This window comes from Rhinatrema bivittatum, chromosome 1 (genome assembly GCF_901001135.1).
Source record: "Rhinatrema bivittatum chromosome 1, aRhiBiv1.1, whole genome shotgun sequence".
In the NCBI taxonomy this organism is placed as follows: domain Eukaryota; kingdom Metazoa; phylum Chordata; class Amphibia; order Gymnophiona; family Rhinatrematidae; genus Rhinatrema; species Rhinatrema bivittatum.
In genome coordinates, this window is record NC_042615.1 from 653,694,390 (window position 1) to 653,716,013 (window position 21,624).

A 21,624-nucleotide genomic window follows, 5' to 3' on the forward strand; every position below is an offset into this window, starting at 1 on the left:
GAGGGGAACGCGGTATGGGTAAAGGGCCGGCATACTTGGAAAAGGCTTTGCACTTGGTAGACGTGTGGCGGACCCTTCACCCGGGGGAAAAAACCTTTACTCATATCTCCAGGGCACACGCAACTTACTCCTGTATAGATTTTATACTCGCTAGTGCGCATGCATTTTCTAGGGTCCAGGAGGCGGGTGTGGAAGAGATTTTGATTTCAGATCACGCTCTCGTGTGGGTGGATTTTCTGTCTACGGCTGTGCACCAAGGGGCTAGAAGTTGGAGGTATCCTTATTATTTGGCTGAAGAGAAATGGTCTGACTATGCGGCTCTGAACCACATTCATAGCGAACAACCCGTTCTTTATTGGTATGCAGCTAAGGCAGTGCTTCGGGGGGATATCATCTCCTATACCTCCCATCGTCGGAAAGCTCTAAATCAACGGGTATTGCAGTTGACTAATCAGTTGCGCAGGGCGCGGGTTCGTCTTCTTCACTCTAATACACGACAGAATAGGGACGAATACTTTTCTGTGCAGTGTATGTTAAATACTGTATTGCACCAGAGGGCTAAGAAAAGTATACTATATTATCAGCATCAGCTATATCAGCATAGCAACAAGGCAGGCAAATTGATGATTCATTTGATTAGATCCTCCAGGGTGACTAGTTTTGTCACGGGCCTAAAAGACAAATACGGACAAGTTGAGACCCATAAGCGATCTATATTGCGCCTTTTTAGAGAGTACTACCAGCACCTTTACCAGGCCGAAAGTTGGTCAGAGGAGGCCTGCTCGCGTTTTGTGAATCCCTTCCTATTCCCAAACTTACTGAGGAGCAAAAGCAGGCCTTGAATTTACCCATTTCCGAGGCGGAAATTCGTATGGCAATACATAGGTCTAAGAGGTTGAAGGCTCCGGGACCCGATGGTTTTTCGGCAGAATTTTACAAGTGTCTGGTTGATAAAGTGTCGAGACCTTTGGCTTCTCTGTTTTCCACTCTTATTCGACAAGGGACATTTCCTGCTCAGATGAATCTAGCTCATGTCACACTTATTCCTAAAGCTGGGAAGGATCCCCTGACACCTGAGTCTTACCGACCTATCTCTTTATTAAATTGTGACTAAAAATTACTAGCCAAAATTTTGGCAGACCGGTTGGCCATTTTGCTTCCCTCACTGGTGGGACCGCATCAGATGGGGTTTGTTAGGAAAAGATACGCTCTCTTTAATATTCGACGCGTTCTGGTCACTATGGAAATGTGTCGGAATACAAAGACCCCACATTTAGTTGTTAGTTTTGATGCCGAGAAGGCATTCGATAGAGTTGAGTGGCCTTACTTATTTTATATTTTAAGAAGCATGGGATTTGAGGGGTTATTTTATCAGGCAGTCCAGCTATTATATACTGAACAACAAGCAGCCATACTGGTTAATAGGGATCGGTCGGAGGTATTCCCCATCTTGAGGGGCACCCATCAGGGTTGCCCGCTGTCCCCGCTCCTTTTTCTTCTCCAATTAGAACCACTTTTGTTAAAGATACAACAGACTCGTGATATCCGTGGGGTGCGCTTTAATACGGAAATTTTTAAATGTGCCGCATTCGCGGATGATCTTTTAGTTTTTTTTAACTGAGCCAGTATCCTCCCTACAAATCTTGCTTAATGTGATCGGCATTTTTGGGTCCTTTTCGGGATTTCGGCTTAATGCAAACAAGTCTTCTGCACTGGCTTTTCCGGAGGCCTTGCGAGAGCGCTGGCGGGGTTCTTTTCCACTCCAGTGGGCTACGGGCATTTTACGCTACCTAGGAGTGCATATTCCCATCGATCCATCTTTGGTATATCGAGCTAATGTTCCGCATCTGATGCGAATAACTCAGGATAGGCTCAAGGCGTGGCAAAGTCTACCCCTTTCGTTGTGTGGTCGTGTAAATTTGTATAAAATGGTTATTCTCCCTAAGTGGCTGTATCTTTTGCAGACCTTGCCTATTCATCTGCGGTTGAGGGATGTAACTCAGTTAGACCGCTCTCTGAGACAGTTTTTGTGGAGGGGTGGAAGGGCACGGCTCCCTTTGTCTTGGTTACAACAGGGTTGGGGTGTGGGGGGGATTAGGAGTGCCACATTTAGCTCTATATGAACTAGCGTGCAACATGCGCATTATTCGAGACTGGGTGTTGGGAACTTCGTCGCATACTAGTATGGTTGCGGAGGGTGCCTTCCTTCACCCACAGAATGCCTGCTATGTGCTTCAGGTAGAATCAATGAAGCTTTCCCCTTTTCTGACACAATCCAAGATAGTGCAACCAATACGACGGGCTTGGGTATCTATGACAAAACTACTTCAAATGCCTCGAGTGAGTGCATATCTGTTGCCGGTGGCGGGCAACGCGGATTTTTCTCCGGGCTCCACCTCTCGGGGGTTTCAGAAATGGAGGGAGGCGGGTTTCACACATCTGGGACATCTATTTAATGCACAGGGGAACCCGTTCTCTTTCTCAGAATTGTGCGAACAGTATGGGAGGAGAGTGGTATCTAAATTTTCCTATTTGCAAATTAGACACTATATTAAAACCATACCAGTCGCGTTTTTGCGATTAACGGCTTTTCAGCAATTGGAGAGCTTGCTGGATTTGTCGGGCACCCAGACCCTGTCCCTGTCACAGTATTATAAAAGATTGCGTAGACTACAGGTTGTGGAGATTTTTACTACACTTGCTGACCGTTGGAGTGCGGATGGGGAATTTATGGTCACTTCTGTAGTTATACAGAGTTGCTTTGGTCGGATTGCCAGGATCTCACAAAATATTTATTATCGAGAGTTACAATATAAATTTTTGGGGAGGGCATATGTGTCACCCCAGATGGCGCAGCGGCAACGGATTGCTCAATCAGGCGCTTGTACCCGATGTCAAAATGAGCGGGGCACATTGGCACATGCGTTTTGGGCTTGCCCAGTCATTAAATCTTTCTGGACAAGGATTGCTTATTACTTAGCAATGATACTGCATATTTCCATTCCAGTGGCGCCCTTATGGCTCCTATTTGGATGTATACCGCCTTTAAGAGTGCGAGATCCTGGCACTCGTTTATTGCTGCAAAAGGCTAGTGTGGTGGGGAAAAGGGTGATATTAATGGGTTGGCGTAGTACAGATAAACCTTCTTTTTGGACCTGGAGGAATCTTTTCCATGCTATGATGCACATGGAACAGTTATCAACTCAACACTCCCCGGCTACTAGGAGATTTCTGGATGTCTTGGACCCCTATATTCAAACTCTACCACATCCAGCTAGAAGTCGGATTCTCAGTGACTGTGTATAGTTTTGGACTTCTTCAACTATGTGGTGCTTTTTACAGACTTGACACTTTTTGAAGCGTTACTTTTCTTGTATGGGACACATGAGTGATTTCTTGTTCACGCTTACAGGAAGGGGGGAGGAGGAACGGGTAGGGAGGGGGGGTTGGGAGTAAATCTGCTTAAAGTTATGTTGTGGTTGGCCTGGGAAGGGGGAAGTGACCAACCCTCCCAGGATGTTTGTAATATGTTTTTCTCTGATGAATACTAATAAAATTGTTTATAAAAAAAAAAAAAGAATAGGTGGAAAGCAGGCAAAACAATTACCGGCATGGTTAAAAGGGGAGGTGAAAGAAGCTATTTTAGCCAAAAGATCTTCATTCAAAAATTGGAAGGATGCAACAGAGGAAAATAGGAAAATGCATAAATGTTGGCAAGTTAAATGTATGACATTGAAAAGACAAGCTAAGAGAGAATTTGAAAAGAAGTTGGCCATAGAGGCAAAAACTCACAGTAAAAACTTTTTAAAATATATCCGAAGCAGAAAGCCTGTGAGGGAGTCAGTTGGACCGTTAGATGATCAAGGGGTTAAAGGGGCACTTAGAGAAGATAAGGCCATCGCGGAAAGATTAAATGATTTCTTTTCTTCGGTGTTTACTGAAGAGGATGTTGGGGAGGTACCCATACTGGAGAAGGTTTTCATGGGTAATGATTCAGATGGACTGAACCAAATCATGGTGAACCTAGAAGATGTGGTAGACCTGATTGATAAACTGAAGAGTAGTAAATCACCTGGACCGGACGGTATACACCCCAGAGTTCTGAAGGAACTAAAAAATGAAATTTCAGACCTATTAGTAAAGATTTGTAACCTATCATTAAAATCATCCATTGTACCTGAAGACTGGAAGATAGCTAATGTAACTCCCATATTTAAAATGGCTCCAGGGGAGATCTGGGAAATTACAGACCGGTTAGCCTGAACTCAGTGCCAGGAAAAATAGTGGAAAGTGTTCTAAACATCAAAATCACAGAACATATAGAAAGACATGGTTTAATGGAACAAAGTCAGCATGGCTTTACCCAAGGCAAGTCTTGCCTCACAAATCTGCTTCACGTTTTTGAAGGAATTAATAAACATGTGGATAAAGGTGAACCGGTAGTTGTAGTGTACTTGGATTTTCAGAAGGCAGTTGACAAAGTTCCTCATGAGAGGGTTCTAGGAAAAGTAAAAAGTCATGGGATAGGTGGCGATGTCCTTTCGTGGATTACAAACTGGCTAAAAGACAGGAAACAGAGAGTAGGATTAAATGGACAATTTTCTCAGTGGAAGGGAGTGGGCAGTGGAGTGCCTCAGGGATCTGTATTGGGACCCTTACTTTTCAAAATATTTATAAATGATCTGGAAAGAAATACGACAAGCGAGGTAATCAAATTTGCAGATGATACAAAATTGTTCTGAGAAGTTAAATCACAAGCAGATTGTGATACATTGCAGGAAGACCTTGTGAGGCTGGAAAATTGGGCATCTAAATGGCAGATTAAATTTAATGTGGACAAGTGCAAGGTGATGCATATAGGGAAAAATAACCCATGCTATAGTTACACAATGTTAGGTTCCATATTAGGTGCTACTACCCAAGAAAGAGATCTAGGCGTCATAGTGGATAACACATTGAAATCATCGATTCACTGTGCTGCGGCAGTCAAAAAAGCAAACAGAATGTTGGGAATTATTAGAAAGGGAATGGTGAATAAAACAGAAAATGTCATACTGCCTCTGCAGCGCTCCATGGTGAGACTGCACCTTGAATATTGTGTACAATTTTGGTCGCCGCATCTCAAAAAAGATATAATTGCGATGGAGAAGGTACAGAGAAGGGCTATCAAAATGATAAAGGGAATGGAACAGCTCCCCTATGAGGAAAGACTAAAGAGGTTAGGACTTTTCAGCTTCGAGAAGAGGCGGCTGAGGGGGGATATGATAGAGGTGTTTAAAATCATGAGAGGTCTAGAACGGGTAGATGTGAATCTTTTTTTACTCTTTCGGATAATAGAAAGACTAGGGGGGCGCTCCATGAAGTTAGCATGTGGCACATTTAAAACTAATCGGAGAAAGTTCTTTTTCACTCAACGCACAATTAAACTCTGGAATTTGTTGCCAGAGGATGTGGTTAGTGCAGTTAGTATAGCTCTCTTTAAAAAGGGATTGGATAAGTTCTTGGACGAGATGTCCATTACCTGCTATTAATTAAGTTGACTTAGATAATAACCACTGCTATTACTAGCAACGGTAACATGGAATAGACTTAGTTTTTGGGTACTTTCCAGGTTCTTATGGCCTGGATTGGCCACCATTGGAAACAGGATGCTGGGCTTGATGGACCCTTGGTCTGACCCAGTATGGCATGTTCTTATGACTCATTCCTCAATGCTCCTGGGGAAAAAGTCTGAGACGCTAGACATTCTTGGAAGGAAAGTGTTTCAAGGAGCTATGCTAAACAACCACATAGCTTCCTACAGTACTTTATGGACCAAACATGTGGGACCTGTTGAAGCAAATGCAAGAGGTAGCTAAGCAGCTTCCTTAGAAACAGTAGGATGCCCACCTGTCTCTGGCAGATAAGGGAATGGAAAAAAACATGGTCCTTTCAATCTTTGATGTTTTTGAAACAGCAAGAAGAATCTGCCATGAAGACTGATGCCCATAGATTTGCATGGTGGGGCTCAGACGTCCAACCATAGGTCCAGGAAAGACTTGTGAACATGCCATGTTCTGGAGAAAACCTCTTCTGAGATAAAGTAAAAGCAGTGGTATTGCAGATCTAGGAACACAACAATGCTTCACAGAATTGGTGTACAAGACCCTCCAGTTGTTGAAGTTGCTAGTCCTAAGAGCCACATAAGCCCAACATCTCAATTGGAGTTTATCAGAGCTCTGCAAGACATGACTTAGGCAAAAGCTGTCCTTCCTCATCCAGATAATATCCAGATAGGTCAGCAGGTCAGCAGACATCAGCATGGAAAATGTTGACAATATTGGGCATTATGGCCAAGTACAAGTCACCCCCTTTGCACGTCTTCATTTGAGAAGAGCCCGCTGGACCCTCAGGACTCAGTGCTTGCAGGCCACTCAGGATCTATGGGACAGCATCTGTGTCACACAGCCACTCAGGGAGTTCCTGACCTTATGGTGGGACAATTCCAATCTAACCAAGGATATTCCCTTTCAAAATCCTCCATTCCAAATTGTCCTTACCACAGATGCGTTCAACCTTGGTGGGGAGCTCACCTAGTGGGGCTCTGCACCCAGCTTCTTTAATCTACTCAGGAAAAGCTTCATCAGATAAACTTCCTGGAACTAAGGGCACAGGATTTGGTGAGAGAGGTAACAGTGGTGGGGCCGCTTGGCAATAGTGATCATAATATGATCAAATTTGAATTAATGACTGGAAGGGGGACAGTAAGCAAATCCACGGCTAAACTTTCAAAAGGGAAACTGATAAAATGAGAAAAATTGTAAGAAAAAAACTGAAAGGAGCAGCTACAAAGGTAAAAAGTGTGCAAGAGGCGTGGTCATTGTTAAAAAATACCATCCTAGAAGCACAATACAGATGTATTCCACACATTAAGAAAGGTGGAAAGAAGGCAAAACGATTACTGGCATGGTTAAAAGGGGAGGTGAAAGAAGCTATTTTAGCCAAAAGATCTTCATTCAAAAATTGGAAGAAGGATCCATCAGAAGAAAATAGGATAATGCATAAATGTTGGCAAGTTAAATGTAAGACATTGATAAGAAAGGCTAAGAGAGAATTTGAAAAGAAGTTGGCCATAGAGGCAAAAACTCACAGTAAAAACTTTTTAAAATATATCCGAGCCGCACCTTTTCCTTGGGGTCTAACCTGGTGAGAGGCCCGCTATCATTCCTGTTTGCCTGCTTCCGGACTCCGCGCTGTAGTGCTGGTGTCGTCGGAGAAGGAGGAGCCGGGTGGACTATAAAATCCTGTCTACCCTGGCAGACGCTGCCGCACCTTTTCCTTGGGGTCTAACCTGGTAAGAGGCCCACTATCATTCCTGTTTGCCTGCTTCCGGACTCCGCGCTGTAGTGCTGGTGACGTCGGAGAAGGAGGAGCCGGGTGGACTATAAAATCCTGTCTACCCTGGCAGACGCTGCCGCACCTTTTCCTTGGGGTCTAACCTGGTGAGAGGCCCGCTATCATTCCTGTTTGCCTGCTTCCGGACTCTCGCTGTAGTGCTGGTGATGTCGGAGAAGGAGGAGCCGGGTGGACTATAAAATCCTGTCTACCCTGGCAGACGCTGCCGCACCTTTTCCTTGGGGTCTAACCTGGTGAGAGGCCCACTATCATTCCTGTTTGCCTGCTTCCGGACTCTGCGCTGTAGTGCTGGTGACGTCGGAGAAGGAGGAGCCGGGTGGACTATAAAATCCTGTCAACCCCGGCGCAACGCCGCTGGCGCAACGGTTAAGCCGCGCGCGGTCAAGGGGCACGCACGGCTTTGTCCGGCTTCGTCCGGATTGGGACGGTATTGGACGGAAATTCCTGGAGGAGAAGGTGCAGCCTTAGAGAATGCGACAAGTTAAGTAAAAATTTGCTTCTTTGGTTTGATTTGAAAGCAATCTTGAACTATTCTGATATCTGGAAATTGTGGTTGTACATTCCTGAACGGGTCGAATATACCTTCCTGAAAATTTTGCCATGCCTCATACAAAGAGGAAGGCAAAGTTAAGAGAACTTTCCCTTACCTCAACACCAGTAAAACTGTATCAGACAACCATTTCTGATTGCTTCCAAACTCCCTCACCAAGAACACCGGTTGGGGCCGCTAGCGGTAAAACCCAGGAGCAGGAGTTTGCCGCTTTGGCCAGTGGAACATCATTAACCCCTGGTGCCCCGGAGAAACCGGCTCCTCCTGCTATGGAAACTGAGAATGCCATAATAACATCAGGAGGCCCACCCGATCCCCCAAGAGATGTTGGAAATCCAACAAGAGCCTCTGTGGACATTGAAGATCAAAAGTCCTGGGAGACTGGGGAAGGCTCGGATTCAGGGGGAGGAGCTGGAACTCCGCAACAACCAGGGGATGTTGTATCAAGAAGTATTGGGCAAGATATATTGGAGATTACTACAAAGAAACTTACATTAGAGGAATTGGGATTAATGATTATGAAAATGCAGAAATTGATTAACAATTTAACTTTAAATGTGCAGGAAGTTTTGAATAAGAATGCATGTGTGCAAGGGAAAATTGAAAACTTAGAGAAAAATGTTAACAATATGGATGAGAAAGTGGGAGGAATACAGAAAACTCAGGTGAACTTAATAAAATCTATACAAGAACATGAAGGCAGAATAGAGATCATAGAAAATTGAATTTAAGAATATTAAACTTTCCGAAAGTCCATCTGGTTACTCCAGTGGACTTGTTTAATAGTTACCTGAAAAATATCTTAAAATATCCAGAAAATTCAATTCCTAAACTGTCTAAAGCCTATTATTTACAACAAGGCAAGGAGGAAAAAAACAATTTAAAAGCAGTAGAAAGTTTTAACCTGACAGATTTTCTAGAAAAATCATATGAATCTAAAATTGAAAACAGAGCAACCTTATTAGTACAGTTTTTATCCCACTCAGAGAGAGATGAAGTGTTAAAACTCCATTTCAGACAACAAAAGCTAGATTTTTATGGCGCTCCAGTAAGAATATTCCCAGATGTTGTACGAATAACACAAATAAGGCGAAAAAACTTTATAGCACTCCGAAAGGAAGTGCAAGATAGGGGCGCACAATTCTCATTACGTTACCCTTGCAAATGTTATATAAAATATCAACAAAATTCATACATCTTTAATTTCCCTGATCAATTGCGAATATTTCTTGATACAAACCCATAGGGGTTGTAATTGTGGGATTACAAGAAGTAAGGAGGGAGTACCAGGAAGATTTGGTAATTGATTCTATATTTCTGCTCCATATGTTTACTTACTGTCAATGTTTTCTAATATTTTTCTTTTATTATCCTTGAATGCAAGATACTCTATGGGGGAAATAATGTATAGGATTTGAAGGTCTTTATAATAATATTCCCTCAGTATCTAATTGTATTTTGTAATAATTATAATAAATGCAATAAATAAAAAATTAAAAAAAAATATATATATATCCGAAGCAGAAAGCCTGTGAGGGAGTCAGTTGGACCATTAGATGATCGAGGGGTTAAAGGGGCACTTAGAGAAGATAAGGCCATCGCGGAAAGATTTCTTTGCTTCGGTGTTTACTGAAGAGTATATTGGGGAGATACCCATTCCGGAGAAGGTTTTCAAGTGTAATGATTCAGATGGACTGAACCAAATCATGGTGAACCTAGAAGATGTGATAGGTCTGATTGACAAACTGAAGAGTAGTAAATCACCTAGACTGGACGGTATATACCCCAGGGTTCTGAAAATACTCAAAAATGAAATTTCAGACCTATTAGTAAAAATTTGTAACCTATCATTAAAATCATCCATTGTACCTGAAGACTGGAGGATAGCTAATATAACCCCGATATTTAAAAAGGGCTCCAGGGGCAATCCGGGAAACTACAGACCGGTTAGCCTTTCAGTACCAGGAAAAATAGTGGAAATTGTTCTAAGCATCAAAATCACAGAACATATAGAAAGACATGGTTTAATAGAACAAAGTCAGCATGGCTTTAACCAAAGCAAGTCTTGCCTCACAAATCTGCTTCACATTTTTGAAGGAGTTAATAAACATGTGGATAAAGGTGAACTGGTAGATGCAGTGTACTTGGATTTTCAGATGGCATTTGATAAAGTTCCTCATGAGAGGCTTCTAGGAAAAATAAAAAGTCATGGGATAGGTGGTGATGTCCTTTCGTGGAATACAAATTGGCTAAAAGACAGGAAACAGAGAGTAGGATTAAATGGACAATTTTCTCAGTGGAAGGGAGTGGGCAGAGGAGTACCTCAGGGATCTGTATTGGGAGCCTTACTTTTCAAAATATTTATAAATGATCTGGAAAGAAATACGACGAGTGAGGTAATCAAATTTGCAGATACAAAATTGTTCAGAGTAGTTAAATCACTAGCTGATTGTGATAAATTGCAGGAAGAAATTGCGAGATTGGAAAATTGGGTATCGAAATGGCAGATGAAATTTAATGTGGATAAGTGCAAGGTGATGCATATAGGGAAAATACCCATGCTATAGTTACACAATGTTAGGTTCCATATTAGGTGCTACCACCCAAGAAAGAGATCTAGGCGTCATAGTGGATAACACATTGAAATTGTCGGTTCAGTGTGCTGCGGCAGTCAAAAAAGCAAACACAATGTTGGGAATTATTAGAAAGGGAATGGTGAATAAAATGGAAAATGTCATAATGCCTCTGTATCGCTCGATGGTGAGACCCCACCTTGAATAGTGTGTACAATTCTGGTTGCCGCAACTCAAAAATATATAATTGCGATGGAGAAGGTACAGAGAAGGTTGACCAAAATGGAAAGGGGAATGGAACTGCTCCCCTATGAAGAAAGACTAAAGAGGTTAGGACTTTTCAGCTTGGAGAAGAGACGGTGTTTAAAATCATGAGAGGTCTAAAATGGGTAGATGTGAATCGGTTATTTAGACTTTCAGATAAAAGAAAGACTAGGGGACACTCTATGAAGTTAGCATGTGGCACATTTAAAACTAATCGGAGAAAGTTCTTCTTCACTCAACGCACAATTAAGCTCTGGAATTTGTTGCCAGAGGATGTGGTTAGTGCAATTAGTATAGCTATTTTTAAAAAAGGATTGGATACATTCTTGGAGGAGACGTCCATTACCTGCTATTAATTAGGTTAACTTAGAAAATAGCCACTGCTATTACTAGCAATGGTAACATGAAATAGACTTAGTTTTTGGGTACCTGCCAGGTTTTTATGGCCTGGATTGGTCACTGTTGGAAACAGAATGCTGGGCTTGATGGACCCTTGGTCTGACCCAGTATGGCATGTTCTTATGTTCTTACGGGCGATCCGGTATGCACAAATAGCTTTCAGAGATCTGTTGGCCAACAAAATAATCCTAGCTCAAACTGACAGCCAGGCTACGATGTACATTAAAAAGCAGGGAGGCATGGGATCATACCTCCTGTGTCAGGAGACTGTCCAATTGTGGGATTGGGCCATCTCTCAAGGGATGGTTCTCAGGGCAACGTATCTGGCAGATATGAAGAATGTCCTAGTAGACAGACTGAGTTGGATCCTTAAACCACATAATTGGTCCCTGGACAGTAGAGTGGCAAGTTATATTTTCCTCCAGTGACCTACTCCTGCTGTGTATCTGTTTGTATCTCTTCTGAATAGGAAGATTCTATTCTTCTGGTCCCTAAAATAGGCTAGGACAAGCTGGCCTCCGACAACTTCACCCTACACTGGGACAGAGGGTTTCCGTATACGTATCCTCTGATACCACTAGTGTCAAAGACACTTATGAAGCTAAGAGAAGGATCATGATTCTCATAGCTCCCTTTTGAATGAGACATATCTGGTTCCACCTTCTCAGGGAAATGTCCGTTAGCGAACCAATCAGTCTGGAGGCTTTCCCAGACCTCATTATTCAAGATCAAGGCATGGTGCATCATTTGAACATCAAGTGTCTAGCTCTTGCTACCTAGATGTTGAGAGGTTGATCTTTCAAATCCTTTGATCTACCTATGTGTCTAGGGCTTTATTAGCTTCACGAAAGGATTCCACTAGGAAATCCTATGGATTTCAATGGCAGCGGTTTGCATGGTTCCATGGAGATTGGCTCAAGAGTAACATCACAGTTTAAGGAATAAACAGCTGTATTGCAATACTATTACATAACAACATATACTGCAGATCTAGCAGCAGTGTACAAAAGCCAATGATGGACAGGCTAGCCTACTTGCTGGAGAGGAAATGAACAAAAAACACTCACTGGCCCACCCAGATAAAAATCTTCTACCTTACACTGGCAGAAGACATGTATGTTACTCATGACATCATTAGTAAACAAAATGGCTATTCTGAGGCAACTTAAATTATGCGATAAAGTGGCAGTGCTTCATACTTGGCAAATTTTGGTTAAATCTGAATGATACAAATAGTGATTTTCTAAATTTCTGGCTGAGCAATCCAGCCATTTCTCATATCTATGGTTCTTAGAATTAGTTGAAAATTAATTTAATTTAAAAGATACCACCATGGCATTTTTCATGTTTCCAATTTGTAACCATTCTTCTCCAGCACTGTCGGAGACAGATATGTCTACAATTATTATATAAAAACATAGGTGCCATGATGATTCAGATCAATGAGCCTAGCATCCTGTGTTTGATAGTGGCCAATCTGGGTCCCTTGGAATTACCCAGCAGATCTTAGAAGGTAGATCCAGAGAAGCATGGTGAGTCCAAACATTTATTTAACTAATCAGGAAAAGAAAAAAATCTCTAAAAATTACAATAGAAAAATAATTTAGAGATGAGGAATACAAAAACCTTCTTGAAGTGAGGAAAGATATTTATTAGCCTCTTTCTAATAGTCTCTGACAGATACAGCCACTTAAAAAGTGCCTCATTTCACAAAGGATGTGGTTTCATAGCCCTTTTATAATTTGCTATGGGGCACATCAATGCTGTCTATTAATAACTTACAATTTCTACTAAAAAAATAAAAGTATATTAAGAAATTGAATAGCTGTCAGTCACATTTCTGCCTGGTTTTGATGCCTATTTTTGCTTTTCTTCCAGTATTGTCCTAATATGCTATGCTGGAAGATGGAATCAACTATGGCTTTGGTTGACTGCCAAATGGACCCCATGGAACTTGTAGTTAATTATATATTATTGTTCTTAAAAAGGCACATTCAGCAGAAATTATGTTATTACTGGCCATCACTTGAATGATCAGTAATAACGGTAAAAAGGGCTCTCAAACTGCAACATCTATAAAAAGGGGCATTCTAACATGTGTCATTTTACAGTGCTACATAATCTTGAAAATAATAATTCAACTTGACTGCATAATTCTGTTGCTACTGGTTTTTTACAACACACTTACACCTAAATCGATGACCACTCTTTGTTAGAACTCAATGGATGTAACACACCCAGCACTAGACATGCAGATTTGTTTCTCCTGAAAGTACTTTACATTAATAGTAAAAAAAAATTAAAATAAAATGTATGTGCATTCAAGTAGAATTGCTATCTATGCTTTTTAAGGAAAAGCTTGCCTATGCTATAGGTTTTAAAAATAAAGCTTTCTGCCAGTCACAGTCATTTGCAGACAACAACACAGGTCAGATAAAGTTCAGGAAATATGTCAGGTCACAAGCTGTCCCCCAAAGCAGAATAAAAATGGTGATGTTATTGGTATTACTTACGGTAGATCAGGCAGCACTTCGGAATGGTTTTGCTTCTCACCATTTAGCATCAGTAATACCCTCTGAGACTCTGGCTGAGGCCATGGCCCCATTTTATTTCTTTTTTTTTTATGTGCAATTTCTGTCTTGCACATACCCATTTTGCCTACAGCAGACAAGTATGAAGAAACCTGATGGGAGATAATATTTGTTAACCACAGTTTCAATTGCATCATTTAAATAAGTGGTAAAGCATATATATGGCCCAGAATAACTGTTGTAAACTTGTTCTTTTACAATTTTGTATTTTACTAAATATGTTCATTGATTGAAGTCCAAGTTGAAAATTAAACTAAGCTTAAGAGACAAAGCCTCACATAATTAGTACACTCTTTCTCATATAATTGTTGAGAAGGGGTAGTCTAATGGCTAGCATACTCTATAAGTCAAGAAACTCTCTATATATTAGCTCAGACCCTGGGTATCCTTGGCAGTCGGTCACTTTACTTCCCTGTGCCAGAAATGTGATGCCAGGCCAACCACCCCATACTTTTCTGAAGTATTAAAAACTAAACAGCACATTGCAATACCATTTATTTTGCTTGATTTATGTGAATGCTCAAAACTTGCTGAATGAGGTCCTATATTAATAGAACTGTGACAGTAAAAAGAATAATAAAAAACCTTGTTGAAATAATTAGTACATCCCCTAATTCAATGATTTTAGGCTTCCCCCTAAAGATCATCTCAATTGAAACTGAAATGTAATTGGCATGGCACCCAATTTCTCCTAACAATTATTCAATACTTATCTGAAACAGTATTTTATCAAATCTATATTAACAAATCAAGAGAGGTGATTTAGAAATTACAAAATCAGACACATGTAGTTTGGATTTTGTATTTTTAAGACTGTTCCTATCTAGTCTTTGCCTTCTACCACTTTTCTTATGGAAAATCTTGGTTTGTTGCTATATATGTAGAGACCTCCATGCTACAATGCTCATTAACACACAGTCTTCAACATATGCAATTTCAGATGAATAATGAAGCTAATGGAAAGGACAAAACTTGATTTTCACTTACAAATTTCAGTTCTAAACAATCAGACTTTTGGTAATATGTCAGTGTTCATGTAAAATGAAAGCTCTACCTTCTATTTACTGTGCAATATTTGCTGAAACTAAGTAGCTAAACTCACCCTCAATTAAAAATGATATTGTTAAGTTCTGAAATTCTTTTAACACCTTCTTTACAATTCCTCCCTGAATACAACCAAGTCAGCAGAACAGTAAAATTATTTCACACTCAGCGGATTTGATTAGTCTATGATAGTAACAACAGTACATTGTGTACATTGTGACTGAGGTGATTAGCCTCCTGTATCTTGTTTTATTTTATGTATTTTATTTATATGTTATGTTGTGGGTCGCCTAGAGCTTCAGCACAGGAAGCCTATAAATCTTCAAAATAAATAAATACATACATACAAACATAGTATTCCATCCTATATGAGGTCATTTATAACACTGGAGAAATTTGAAGTGATGCTCAAAAAATTTAAAGAAATAAATGAGCAATAACTTTTTTTTAAATATCTTTATTTTATTCTCTCCTCCATTCCCTGCTGCTGCTCCTCTCCAGATGACTATTGTTCCTGCCCTTAAGTAAAGCATAGCAAAGCATTTTGAATCCAGTATGTTGCAGGCTCTGAGGCAACATGGTTTTAGTAGAGGGAGATTGTATCCGATAAATCTGATCAATTTCTTCAGTTGAATGACCAGAAAAATAGACAGGGAGTAGATGATGGATGAGGCATACTTGGATTTCAATTCTGTCCTAAAACTAGTCAAAACAAAAGTTAGGTTGTGCTAGATATTGCCCACCTGACTATAGGTTAAAGTACTATTGCTTTACACATGGTTTACCCACATCAAAAAAGGGGCATAGTTAGGTCGGTGGAGGGAAAGTATGTGCAGGGCTTTAATTCTGAAAGCCCCACATGTAATTTCTTTGCATAAATGTGCACCTTCTTCAAAGTGGATACTAAAACTCTGTCTTCCTCTGATTGGATTTTTGAAGGGAAACCCACATAGGATATCCCTTTAAAAATATTTCAGCCCTGTATTCAATTTAAGAATTACCTCCTAAATGTATTAAGTTAATCTAATAAAAATCTATCACCTTTCATTTTTTTTGGTTGACCTTTATTTCTGCACATATAAGCAAACATGGCAATCACACTAGTTTATTTAAGAGCAAAGCTTTCAATATAGTCCTGCATAGGATGCTCATAAATCAATTGAGCAATCTAGGGATGGGACCTAATGAGGTGGACTGGATTAGAAACTAGTTGTGGGATAGACAAGGCATGGTGGAAAATTGACTTCACTGAAGAAAGAACGGTGATGAGTAGAGTGTCACAGGGATCAATACAGGAACTAGTTCTGTTCAATATCTATGAAGCTGATGTAATAAAAGTACTACCAGAAAAGAAGTGCACGGAACTTTAGTGCCCATTTTCTTTATTACTGCATCAAAAACTCCATACTTTACTACCAATGCAATTAGCAAACTATATGCAGATTGCTCAGTAGTTAGAAAAAATGTAATCAAATGTTAGAAAACTTAAAAGACACATTAACTTTACTATTGGTTTTAATTTTAGTGATTAGAGGTGTAAGCTGAGGCTCTGTGGTCCAGCCCAGGATCCCTAAGTCAGAAGAACTCTGCCTTGGGACCCTACAAGCTCCCAACCCACCCCCACTCATCCTATAGGATCCTGTATACTTATCTTTCCTGTAGACAGGCTCCTCCTGTCTTCACTGCTGGCCATTTTTTAAATGGCAGCAGTTCTACTTAGATCACTGACTTAAGCTGAACCAGTACCATTTAAAAAATAGCCAGCAGGAAAGGTAAGTATAAGGAAGCCTACAGAGTGGATGAAGGGGTGGGTTAGTGAGTGTATGGGAGTAGACAGGTGGAGCGAGGTGTTCAAGACCTGGTGTTTCCTGGGTATAGGGTTCCTGGAACCCCAGATCTGATTATATTTTATACTGTTTAATTGTTATTCTTGTGTATGGATTGTATTTTATTAATTGTATTTTCATCTGTTGTAATCTGCTATGGGCAATTCTTCAGGTTGGATAAAATGGGATATAAATGTATTCATGTATGGGGGACTAAATATTGTTGCTCAGGTCTGTAGGTGGCAGATTTTTTTTTAAACTTACATTTACTTTCTGTAAAAATGAATGTAAGTTAACATTTTACTTCATCTCTAGGGCTATAATAAAAAATCATTGCTAATTGTGAAGTAAAAAAGTGCACTGATTTTCGGCATACTTTCCTGCATTGAAAGTAATTTCATATGCAGGTCATTTCCATACATTTTACATGGAAAGTGTGCTCAAATTAGTACCCTTTTTAGTGCCCATTTTTTGGTGCATTAAAACCCTTTCAACATCAGAACTAATTTTAATGCGGGGGGGAAGTGACGTCAGCCCTTCAGCATGGTCGCTTGAAGCGATAGCTCCTCTCCTACCCCGTTGTTTATTAGCTTTTTTGAGCGTTACAGGCTAATTTTTCTCTTCTGGTTTACGCCGGAGGATTGCGGTTCACACGGTGATGACACATCGTAAGAAATCCATGGATTTGAAAACTTTTGCGTATGACCCGAGCGGTTCCCGATTTGCGGCCCTAAGCGTGGTGCAGGACTCTGGCGCTCAAGTTATGGCGGACGGGGCGGCACGAGCAGATCCTGAGCTGCCTGCCATGATGGATGCCGCTATAGAATCGGGTCTGGAGGGCCCGCTATCGGAACCTACGAAAGCGGATTTTAAACAATGGTTTTTTGAAATACAAAAAGATTTAAAGTCTATTAAAACGGATATGCAAGCGGCCTTAACAGAGTTCCGTTCTGAACTTGGCGATTTTGGAAGGCGGGTCGAGGATGTCGAAAATATTGTGGAGGGGCAGGCAATCGCAGTTTCGCGCCTTAAAACAGATGTTATGGATGTGCAAACAGCAAATGAAGAAATTCTATTGAAACTCGAGGATTTAGAGAACCGTTCCAGGCGCTCGAACATCCGCATCCGAGGGATCCCTGAAACGGATAAATATAAAGCGGTCGGATGCGTAGTGCAGGACTTGTGTAAGCATATTCTGGGCAGCCGCACGGAACCACAAGAGCTGTTTGAGGGGGAGATTTCCATCGAGCGAGCTCATAGAGCGCTGAGAGCTCCGAACCCTAATGTCCCCCGTGATATCATTGCTTGCCTTCACAGCTACCGACTCAAAGAGGCAGTGATGCAGCAAGCACGTACCCTTGGTGATATCAGTTGGGATGGACTGACAGTGTCAATTTATAATGACTTAGCGGCGATCACGCTTCAAAAACGCCGGGACTTACAACCTGTGACCTCTTTGCTTCGTAAGGAAAATTTGAAATACCGTTGGCAATATCCTACGGGTCTAGCATTCACTAAAGATGGCGTCACTCATCAGGTCAAGAACGCAGCGGAAGCGGCTTCGGTTTTGGAAGCGGCGGGATTACCTCTTCCCATTGCAGAGCTCCCTCGACAGAAGATGGGGGGATCGGGAAGGCCCAGGTGGCAAAGAGTGGGGAAATCGGGTTCCAGATTGCAACGAAAGTCTCTGGACCGTGGCGAAACTACTGATAGTGTGGACTGAAATGCAGAGACCCTTACTCACGGGGTTTTTTTTCCTTTACAGCCTTGGGCTGCTGGACGAGTTTCAATTTCTTCATGTTGGGCTCCTGATATATGCTGTGGGACTCTTTGATTGTTCATTATTTTGTGCTAACCTGTTTACTTAAGGGTGCTGTTTTACATCTGTTATTGTTGATGGTTTCAATGGCTGATACGGGGTGGGGAGGGAGGGGGACCTCACTTACCTCTCAGATTATCCTGTCGATGTATGTTCGGCAGGGGTTCAGTTTGGGGGGGACGGGGAATGGGGGGAAGGGGGGGAAAGGAGGGGGGTGGGGGTATAGGGGGTTGGGATTAGGAGTCCTCCGATATGCTGTGCGATGGATAGTGGGCTGTCGAGCCGCGGATCGCCCTGGGTCAAAGTATGGGTTTGCTATGAAAATGTGGGTCGGGGGTTTTGTTTGCTGGAGGAATCTTTGTGGGGAGCATAATGTGTATGGGGGGGAAGTGGATGTGCTTACTTAATGATGCCTATAAAGATAATTTCCCTGAATGTTAAGGGTCTTAACCATCCATCTAAACGCAAGAGTCTATTTAAGGAGGCTTTCTCTTTAAAGGCCAGTGTGTTGCTTATCCAGGAGACTCATCTCCGTAAGAAGCATGAGCATTTATTACACTCAGTCAATTTCCCTCAGATTTTCTTGGCGGCTTGTACGCCACAGTTGAAATATACAGGGGTTGGTATTTTGATTTCTAGGGATCTTCCCGCTCATATCGATAAGGTTTACCGTGACCCGGATGGTAGATTTATTATCCTCTCCCTGACTATCTGTCAGACGGTATACACTCTGGTGTCTCTATATAATGCTAATGTGCATCAGAGGGAGGTTTTGGATCGCCTAGATGCCCAGTTGTTACGGCTCCCCAGTGGGCGATTAATTGTCGGTGGTGATTTTAATGTAGTCCCCAATCCTATGCAAGACTGTTCCAAGGGGGGTGGACACTATTCACTGGTGGATCAGAAAGCCTTACATTCATTTATGGGGAAATGGAAGGTTATTGATGTATGGCGGGATCGTAACCCAATAGAAAAGGATTATTCCTTTTACTCAAAGGCCCACGATTCCTATACCAGGATTGATTACTTTCTTATAGATACCACTCTAGTAGGGGCCACTACTGATGTGGGGATTGGCAGTATTGTATGGTCTGATCATGCTCCGGTGTGGTGGTCCTTTAAGATAGCGGGATTAAAGAAGGGGCGTAGATTTTGGCGGATGAACGATTCGCTGCTCAAAGATAAAGAAAGGGTACAGGAACTCAGATTGGCCATTCAGGACTATTTGCTTGATAATTCCACTGATGAGGTCACGCCCGTAGTACTGTGGGAATGTCTCAAGGCTGTATTGAGGGGTAAATTAATAGCGTTGGCGGCTCACAATAAGAAGGAGAAAGCTAAGAAACGCCTTGAGTTACAAGGAAAGTTAGAGTCCGCAGAACGGGCGCATAAGATAACTCCGAGTAAGCGGCTTTTAGCTACACTGGGTGATCTTAGACAACAACTTCAGCAGCTTGATGCGGATGAAATTGTATATCATATGGATCTGACTAAAAGAACTTATTATGAGCATGGTAACAAAGCGGGGAAACTTTTGGCACATGCTTTGAAGGCCAGAGTTGCTCAATCACAAATCACTAAAATTAAAGCGGCTGATGGGACTGTTGTAATGGATGAGGAGGGAATAGGTCTTCAGTTCAATCATTTTTTCGCTACTTTATATAATCGGGAGGATATTGTTACTGAGGGTGATATAGTGGATTATTTGGAAGGGATTCAACTGCCTTGTATAGATGCATCCATGGCGGACAGCATACATCGTCCTATATCTCTGTTGGAGGTTACCAGTGCTATCTCCGACCTTAAATCGGGTAAGGCACCAGGTATTGATGGATATACTCCTTTTTTCTATAAGAAATTTAAGGAAGAATTGGCTGGTCCTTTAGTAAATATGTTCAATAGTCTTAGGCTAGATGGCCAGTTAGCATTTGAGGCCAATGTGGCGGGTATTACTATATTGCCAAAACCTGGCAAAGATCCCATGTGCTGCAGTTCTTATCGGCCGATATCTCTTATTAATATCGACCTGAAGTTGTTGGCGAAAATATTGGCTAACCGTCTTAAGGTAGTTCTTCCCACTTTAGTTCATGAGGATCAAGCTGGCTTTATGCCAGGCAGAATGGCGAGTGACAACATTCGCAAAGTAGTGAATTTAATATATCATGCACGATCTCATAAGATCCCTTCCGTGTTATTTGGGGTGGACGCCGAGAAGGCGTTTGACAGGGTGCATTGGCCCTTCCTGTTTCAGGTATTACGGAAGGTGGGATTGGGGGGACATTTTCTGACCTGGGTACAGGCTCTATATCATAATCCGAGGGCATGCATTAAGGTAAATGGGACTTACTCGGCGAATTTTGAGGTGCAAAGAGGGACACGCCAAGGGTGTCCTTTGTCCCCTTTACTATTTGCGCTCTGTTTAGAGCCCCTAGCGGAAATAATTCGATCTGACAGAAGTATTCAGGGCATCACAGTGGGTTCTGGTTCTTATAAATTAGCACTTTATGCTGACGATGTGTTATTTACTCTAACTGCACCTGAAGACTCGCTGCTGGGGTTGATGCCGAGGCTGGAGGCATATGGAAAGGTTTCCGGATTCAAAATCAATACAGATAAATCGGAAATATTACCTATATGTTTATCCCTCGATGAGATCCAGCAATTGAGACGGAAGTTTCCCTTCCAGTGGGCAAAGCACTCGGTTAAATATCTAGGAGTGCACCTGGGTCCTGATTATAATGCTCTGTTTGATATGAACTACGTCACGATTAGTAAACGGTTGGACAAAGATCTCCAGACCTGGGATAGGTTGACTCTCACTTGGTTGGGCCGCATCGCGGCTATTAAAATGACTTTTCTTCCGCGTCTGGCTTATTTGTTCCAGACTTTGCCATGTACAGTGCCAATTCCCTATTTAAAGCGTCTTCAGGCCAAGATATTCTCCTTCATTTGGAGACGGAGGCCACCTCGAGTATCAAGGGTCATCCTGTATCAGCATAAATTAGAAGGGGGACTAGGGGTACCTAATTTGTTGAAATATTATTTAGCGTCACAATTCCGAGCTGTGGTTGATTTTCATAATTCTAAAATTCCCAAACCCTGGGTCCGAATAGAGCGGGCTATGGTGGACCCGGTAGTGATAGAAGATTTATTATGGGGAGGG

General features: G+C 41.7%; 1 protein-coding gene across 4 annotated transcripts in view; it reads right to left on the minus strand.

Annotated features, from left to right (window-relative positions):
- SLF1 (SMC5-SMC6 complex localization factor 1) overlaps positions 1-21,624 on the minus strand; it is a 358,950-nt gene that overhangs the window by 90,093 nt on the left and 247,233 nt on the right. For all 4 annotated transcript variants that reach the window (XM_029573230.1, XM_029573211.1, XM_029573221.1 and 1 more), the window contains one exon: positions 13,695-13,864. In XM_029573230.1, coding sequence (XP_029429090.1) covers positions 13,695-13,864 — 170 coding nt within the window. The remainder of the gene's footprint in view (positions 1-13,694; positions 13,865-21,624) is intronic.